The sequence below is a fragment of the Lolium rigidum genome, chromosome 7 (assembly GCF_022539505.1).
Source record: "Lolium rigidum isolate FL_2022 chromosome 7, APGP_CSIRO_Lrig_0.1, whole genome shotgun sequence".
NCBI lineage: Eukaryota > Viridiplantae > Streptophyta > Magnoliopsida > Poales > Poaceae > Lolium > Lolium rigidum.
In genome coordinates this window covers 274,751,668-274,760,121 of record NC_061514.1, presented here as the reverse complement: position 1 = coordinate 274,760,121, position 8,454 = coordinate 274,751,668, and the positions used below count along the sequence as shown (strand labels likewise).

The following is an 8,454-nucleotide window of genomic DNA, read 5'->3' as shown; positions in this document are numbered from 1 at the left end:
CGGTCACTTCTGCGTCGCCTGCAGTTAACACTGGTTCCACCATCACCCATGGCTGCCAGCCCTACCATCACTTCCGGCCCTGTTCCGTTCACAGACGTCGACGACGGTACGGTGCCGAAGCGCCCGGCCAAGGAAGAGTTTGGGGACCTCGTCGCGGCGCTGCCGCGCAAGCAACAAGCCACCCTGGAGCTGCGCCTGTACCAGGGCTTCTGGTTGCCGGATCACTGGGTCGCGGGCACCGTCGTCTTTCAGCGCCGCTTCGCCCCACGCCGCGACGACGTGATCCTCGCCAGCTACCCGAAGTGCGGCACCACGTGGCTCAAGGCGCTGGCCTTCGCCACCATGACGCGCGACGCGTACCCCGAGCTAGCCCAGCACCCGCTCCTCCGCCTCAACCCGCACGACTGCATCCCGTTCCTCGACGAGATCTTCGCCGACGGGCAGGAGGCCAAGCTCGAGAGCCTCCCGTCCCCGCGCCTTATGAACACGCATTTGCCGTACACCCTGCTCCCCGAGTCGGTCACTGCCGGCGACGTCAAGGTCGCCTACATCTGCAGGGACCCCAAGGACATGGTCGTCTCGCTGTGGCACTTCCTCGAACGACGCCAACCTGGCCTGTCGTTCGTCGAGCTATTTGAGCACGTCTGCGATGGTGACGTGCTCTTCGGCCCGACCTGGGACCACGTCCTCAGCTACTGGCACGCGAGCCTCGCGCGCCCAAACAGAGTACTCTTCCTCAGGTACGAGGACCTGCTGCAGGACACGAGCAAGCACGTAAGGAGGCTCGCGCAGTTCATGGGCCGGCCGTTCTCGGCCGCGGAGGTGAGCGTCGGTGCCGTGGAGGGCATCGTGGAGCTGTGCAGCTTCGAAAAGATGAAGGGGCTGGAGGTGAACAAGAAAGGCTCATTGGGGGCGTACCATGCTATACCCCGTGACGCCTTCTTCAGGAAAGGGATCGCCGGAGACTGGGTGAACCACATGACGCCAGATATGGCGACGCGGCTGGATGAGATTGTCCGTGAGAAGTTTCGTGGCACAGGGCTTGAGGCTCTGTGATTTAGACTGTTGGATTTGTTTGTGAATTAGGCCTAGTTTGGCAATAAAGTTTTCCTAAAACTGAAGTATTACAAAACCAAAGTATTAAAATGCCGTGCAAGGAGATGCCGTACTTCATTTTCTTGAAACAATAGTTTTTCTCAGTTTTTGACAAAACCAAAAGTAATCAATTTTAGTGAAGGATAGAACTTTACACTTACAAACCGACTCACATGAAGCTAGCTAGAGCCTAGAGGAGTGCAACTATTACTAAGACAACTAGTAGGAGGTTTGCTTGAATAACTTCCGCTTGCCGTACAGGCGTGGCGCCTGGTACCGGAGTACCGGCCACTCGGTACTGCAACATAAGCCGATACATCTTCTTGGTCTGGAGCTTCTACAGGATACCGTTGGCGAGAGAGAGCACATTCGTGCGGTCACATGATGGCGGCTTGGAATAGCGAGTGATGGGTTATACTTTGTTTTTCTCGTTTCTCAGATAAGAAAAAGAGGGGTCAGACCTCTTTTTCCAATACTTCAAAAAAACACAGTTTTAGTAATACTACAGTTTCTAAATTGAAGTATTAGCCCAAACCAAACACCTCAAATTATTTTAAACTGCAGTATTTCTAGAAATTGCAGTATTCTCAAAATACTTCAAATATACAGAGCTATCAAAAGCAGGTCCATCTGGATGCATGGTTCGCTTGCGTGGAGCCTATGCTTAGCTACTCAGTTGTTTAGAGTGACTTTGTTCACATTCAATAACCATTATCGAATAAAGATTCTCACGGCCAACAACGTGATTTTCGCCCAACTTCTTGGTATCAAACTCGTAAATTCATCGGACTCAGACATAGCAAAACCGAAAGCTGAGACAAGAAAGAGGGTGGCATGTGTGTTGTAGCACGACGACGGAGACTTTATGAGCCCAAGTTGGGCCTAGCCGTGCCGGGGGCTCGCATGTCCCTGCTACTGCTGGTCGTTACCCGCCAATGGCGATGGAAGAAGCGCTACAGGTGGCTGTTGAGAGGACATGGATGCCGCCTACAAGAGGGGGGGGGGAGGCGAATAGACGGTTTAAAATTTCCACGATATTGCCTTAACAAGTACGGAATAAAACTACCGTTTAATTTGTCAAGCAAAGAACCTATAAATATTACGGTTCATCCATGTGCACCAACAACTTATGTTAAACAAGACAAATCAAATATGTGATAGCAAGATATATAACTTCAAGCACAAAGACTATCACAAAGCGAACTGCATAAGAAAAGAGCTCTGGTATAGGAATAACCGAGGTGACTCGGAGACGACGATGTATCCCGAAGTTTACACTCTTACAAGTGCTACTTTCCGTTGGAGCGGTGTGGAGGCACAAAGGCTTCCCAAACGCCACGAAGGCCTCACTGTATTCTTCTCGAGCCTTCCCACCAAAAGGGAAATCCTCGATCCACTATGGAACATTGAGGGTGGTCACCGAACCCGCATAAAGCTTGGAAAAACTCCACAACTTAATTGGAGGCTCCAAAGAAACCGCCACAGAGGCCTCACACTTGAGGAATCTCCACAACCTAATTCGAGGCCCCGAGAACACCACAAAGACCACTAAGACATCTAGGGTCCAAAGACCCAAGATGAACAAGCTTCCGAAGTGAATATCTCACGAACTTTCACATCCACGTATCACCGCAGAGAAGTCAACCTGATGCACCAAATGTAATGGAAAGAACACCACTAAGATGCCCAAATCCTTCACTCGCAAAATCCAACAAAGCTACTAAACCTATTGGGGGAATAAGAGAGGAATAACAAATGAGGAGAACAACAAAAGTCTCCGAGATCTAGATCTAATGGATTTCACTCACAGAGAAAGGGATTTGGTTGGTCAAGATGTAGATCTAAATCTCCTCTATCTTTTCCTCAAATACAAGGAATAATCATGGAGGGATTAGAGGGAGAAGAAGAATGGAGTAGAGAGAGAGAGAGAGAGAGAGAGAGAGAGAGAGAGAGAGAGAGTAGGAGAAGCAACCAACTCAATGGGGAAGAAGGGGGTCTGATGGCAACAACTCCGTGTGTACCAACTCGTTGGGACTCCAAGTGCAGAGTGTTGTAATAATCTTACTTTCCCCACAAAGGTGACTCAAGGGTTTATATCCAACTCCCGATGAATTGGTAAGGGGTTGCTTCTTCTTCTCCTCTTCTAGCAAACTTCAAAGCAAAAAATTTGTCTTGTGTCCCCAACTTAATCGTGTGGTTGTCAAGTACAAGGTTTTGTATTAGTAATATGAAATAGGAAATAAATTAAAGTAAAGAAAGTAAATTAGGCAAGCAAGATAAAAGAAATGAATGGATGGTTGTTTCTTGGGTTTTGTGTGTTTGCAAGTGAAGAAATTATTTTGTATTTTCGAAATAATAAATGGCAAAAAATGAAAAGTGTGATAGTTTTGTTGAAAATGTGTTTCTTATGGTTTAAAATGGATCGGGGTTCATGGGTTCACTTGTCTACTCTCTTTTTGGATTGTAGTGGACACAATCAATTCATCAAAGACATAATATTGGTGAAACTTTAACATGTGTTTGATAAGCATTCATATGTGCATCATGTCCTAACGTAGAGATAATACAACACATCTCTCTTATACTCCTCAAGAAAGGGAAAACCCCAAGAAATCTTGAATTAAGAATTAACATTGTATATATTTAGGTAATTTGACATAATATTCGGATCACATATATGCTAACTTGACCAAACAAGATTATCAAGATGTCACAAGATAATTATAGCACATGAATTCACTTTATCCCTAGTGAGGCAGCAAAAGAGAGGTAATACCATAGTAGATCTTGAATTTATTGTCATTATTCAATCATTACCACCATGCTACTCCACCTAATACACACTTCTCCCCACACATGCTCTTGTATACAAGTTGAATCAAATTAAGTACTTAAGTCCACTAACGGATAAATATAAAACAGTCAACAATTTTAATAGTACTAACGAACAGAATTATAGTCGTTAGTGGCAATGCCGACAAACAAACAAACTACAACTGAAAATTTAATCACGGCATGATGTACCTATCTACTAGTGGGGAAAAGTCAGACTCATAAGTGGTGTGACCCAACTAGTGACCGTAAATAATTTTGCTCACATTACCATGTCGTGGAGGCCTCTTTCTCAGCCCACCTTCTTCCTCTTGGCCCACTCTTTCCCTCTTTCACACCGTTGCATCCCACCTCCTTCTAGTATCCTCTAATTAAGCCTTGATACCTCCCGCCATATCCTCTCCAACCTCATGAGCTCATAGGTTAGCCAAGCTGGAGTCTCCACTTCACACAATAAGACCTCTTTGGAATGTGGTTTTGAAAATCCTAAATGTAGAAATGTAGAATGTTATAGTTATGTGAGGCTTTTGGATGTTTTAGGAAAAAAAATGTCCCTTGAAATAGAGGTGGGTTTGATGCCGCTTAGGAAAATCACAAGAAATGTCAAATATTTCATTTTGCCTTAGGCAAAACTTGAGCCAGTAGTCCATAACTCGAAGGCCTCTTCTGAAACATGTGAACAGATCATAGTATATTCTTTTGTGATCTATATGACATCTGATTTGGTATAGAGAGAGAGCAACTTTTGTTATGTTTCAAAAGAATCTCACATGATAATGGGCCCCAAGGTGATTCCTTCAGGCCGCTAACAGGCCGTGCCGTTTTCTCGGAAGGGCCTCCTTGGAGTCGGTCACCGCCGGCGACGTCAAGGTCGCGTACATCTGCAGGGACCCCAAGGACATGATCGTCTCGCTGTGGCACTTCCTCCAGCGACGCCAACCCGGCATGTCGTTCGTCGAGCTGTTTGAGCACGTATGCGACGGCGACGTGCTCGTCGGCCCGACCTGGGACCACGTCCTCAGCTATGCGGCACGCGAGCCTCGCGCGCCCAAACAGAGTGCTCTTCCTCAGGTACGAGGACCTGCTGCAGGACACGAGCAAGCACGTAAGGAGGCTCGCGCAGTTCATGGGCCGGCCGTTCTCGCCCGCGGAGGTGAGCGCCGGTGCCGTGGAGGGCATCGTGGAGCTGTGCAGCTTCGAAAAGATGAAGGGGCTGGAGGTGAACAAGAAAGGCTCATCGGGGGCGTACCATGCTATACCCCGTGACGCCTTCTTCAGGAAAGGGATCGCCGGAGACTGGGTGAACCACATGACGCCAGATATGGCGACGCGGCTGGATAAGATTGTCCGTGAGAAGTTTCGTGGCACAGGGCTTGAGGCTCTGTTATTTAGACTGTTGGATTTGGGGTTTGTGAATTAGGCCTAGTTTGGCAACAAAGTTTTTCTAAAACTGAAGTATTACAAAACCAAAGTATTAAAAGGCCGTGCAAGGAGATACTTCATTTTCTTGAAACAATAGTTTTTCTCAGTTTTTGACAAAACTGAGATGCGTTTGGCAACTTCAGTTTTACCGTAGTTTTGAAGCTTGAGTAATCAATTTTAGTGAAGGATAGAACTTTACACTTACAAACCGACTCACATGAAGCTAGCTAGAGCCTAGAGGAGTGCAACTATTACTAAGGGCATGTACAGTAGTTTCAGCTCTAGGTGTCTGTAATATCTCACCACGTCACATCTAGACAGCCTAGACGACGCCTTGTACAATACGGAGTCTGTTTAGCAGTCTATAATCATCAAACCGCTTGCAAATTTCACGGGAATGGGAAAGTAGTTTCCGTGAGAGACGTGATCCAATCCAACCCACAAACAAGCAACACCCTCTCGGTACAATGGGAAACAATCTGTCGATAGCCAACGTTTTTCTCGGCAACAGACTGTCTGTAATTCTACAGACGGATTCCGGTGGTTTTAGTTTTCTCTCTCCTCTGCGTCATCTAAATTCTTACGTGGGCTGGCTTATAGACGGCTGACTAGACACCGTTGTACATGCCCTAAGACAACTAGTAGGAGGTTTGCTTGAATAACTTCGGCTTGCCTCACAGGCGTGGCGCCTGGTACTGGAGTACCGGCCACTTGGTACTGCAACATAAGCCGATACATCTTCTTTGTCTGGAGCTTCTACAGGATACCGTTGGCGAGAGAGAGCACATTCGTGCGGTGACATGATGGCGGCTTGGAATAGGGAGTGATGGGTGATACTTTGTTTTTCTCGTTTCTCAGTTAAGAAAAAGAGGGTCAGACCTCTTTTTCCAATACTTCAAAAAAACACAGTTTTAGTAATACTACAGTTTCTAAAATTGAAGTATTAGCCCAAACTAAACACCTCAAATTATTTTAAACTGCAGTATTTCTAGAAATTACAGTATTCTCAAAATACTTCAAATATACAGAGCTATTAAAAGCAAGTCCATCTGGAGCCTATGCTTAGCTACTCAGTTGTTTCGAGTGACTTGTTCACATTCAATAACCATTATCGAGTAAAGATTCTCACATCCAACAACATGATTGTCGCCCAACTTCTTGGTATCAAACCCATAAATTCATCGGACTCAGACATAGCAAAACCGAAAGCTGAGACGAGCAAGAGGGTGGCATGTGTGTTGCAGCACGACGACGGAGACTTTATGAGCCCAAGCTGGGCCTAGCCGTGCCGGGGGCTCGCATGTCCCTGCTACTGAGTCTGGTCGTTACCCGCCAATGGCGGTGGAGGAAGCGCTCCAGGTGGCTGTTGAGAGGACATGGATGCCGCCTACAGGATGGGGGGGGGGGGGTGAATAGACGGTTTAAAATTTCCACGATATTGCCTTAATAAGTACGGAATAAAACTACCGTTTATTTGTCAAGCACAAAACATATAAATATTACGGTTCACCCATGTGCACCAACAACTTATGCTAAACAAGACAAAGCAAATATGTGATAGCAAGATATATAACTTCAAGCACAAAGACTATCACAAAGTGAACTGCATAAGAAAAGAGCTCTGGTATAGGAATAACCGAGGTGACTCGGAGACGACGATGTATCCCGAAGTTTACACTCTTACAAGTGGTACTCTCCGTTGGAGCGGTGTGGAGGCACAAAGGCTTCCCAAACGCCACGAAGGCCTCACCGTATTCTTCTCGAGCCTTTCCACCAAAAGGGAAGTTCTCGACCCACTATGGAACCTTGAGGGTGGTCACCGAACCCGCACAAAGCTTGGGAAAAACTCCACAACTTAATTGGAGGCTCCCAAGAAACCGCCACAAAGGCCTCACACTTGAGGAATCTCCACAACCTAATTCGAGGGCCCCGAGAACACCACAAAGACCACTAAGACATCTAGGGTTCAAAAGACCCAAGATGAACAAGCTTCCGAAGTGAATATCTCACGAACTTTCACCTCCACGTACCAGCGCAGAGAAGTCAACCCGATGCACCAAATGTAATCGAAAGAACACCACTAAGATGCCCAAATTCTTCACTCGCAAAATCCAACAAAGCTACTAAACCTATTGGGGGAATAAGAGAGGAATAACAAATGAGGAGAACGACAAAAATCTTCAAGATCTAGATCTAATGGATTTCACTCACAGAGAAAGGGATTTGATTGGTCAAGATGTAGATCTAAATCTCCTCTATCTTTTCCTAAAATATGAGGAATAATCATGGAGGGATTAGAGGGAGAAGAAGCTTATCAAATTCAAGAATGGAGTAGAGAGAGAGAGTAGGAGAAGCAACCAACTCAATGGGGAAGAAGGGGGTCTGATGGCAACAACTCCGTGTGTACCAACTGGTTGGGACTCCAAATGCAGAGTGTTGTAATAAGCTTATTTCCCCCACAAGGGTGACTCGAGGGTTTATATCCAACTCCATGATTTGGTAAGGGGCTGTTTCTTCTTCTCCTCTTCTAGCAAACTTCAAAGCAAAGTTTTTTGTCTTGTGTCCCCAACATCACCGTGTGGTTGTCGAGTACAAGGTTTCGTATTAGTAATATGAAATAGGAAATAAATTAAAGTAAAGAAAGTAAATTAGGCAAGCAAGATAAAGGAAATGAATGGATGGTTGTTTCTTGGGTTTTGTGTGTTTGCAAGTGAAGAAATTATTTTGTATTTTCGAAATAATAAATGGCAGAAAATGAAAAGTGTGATAGTTTCGTTGGAAATGTGTTTCTTATGGTTTAAAATGGATCGGGGTTCATGGGTTCACTTGTCTACTCTCTTTTTGGGTTGTAGTGGAGACAATCAATTCATCAAAGATATAATATTGGTGAAACTTTAACATGTGTTTGATAAGCATTCATATGTGCATCATGTCCTAACGTAGAGATGATGCAACACATCTCTCTTATACTCCTCAAGAAAGGGAAAACCCCAAGCAATCTTGAATTAAGAATTAACATTGTATATATTTAGGCAATTTGGCATAATATTTGGATCACATATATGCTACCTTGACCAAACAAGATTATCAAGATGTCACAAAGAT

General features: G+C 45.4%; 1 protein-coding gene across 1 annotated transcript; it reads left to right on the top strand.

Annotated features, from left to right (window-relative positions):
- On the top strand, nucleotides 1-1,082 carry LOC124669617 (cytosolic sulfotransferase 12-like). Its single transcript, XM_047206200.1, has one exon. It carries the CDS (start codon nucleotides 49-51, stop codon nucleotides 1,054-1,056), a length of 1,008 nt encoding a protein of 335 aa, XP_047062156.1. The 5' UTR covers nucleotides 1-48; the 3' UTR covers nucleotides 1,057-1,082.
- The last annotated feature ends 7,372 nt before the right edge of the window (nucleotides 1,083-8,454 follow it).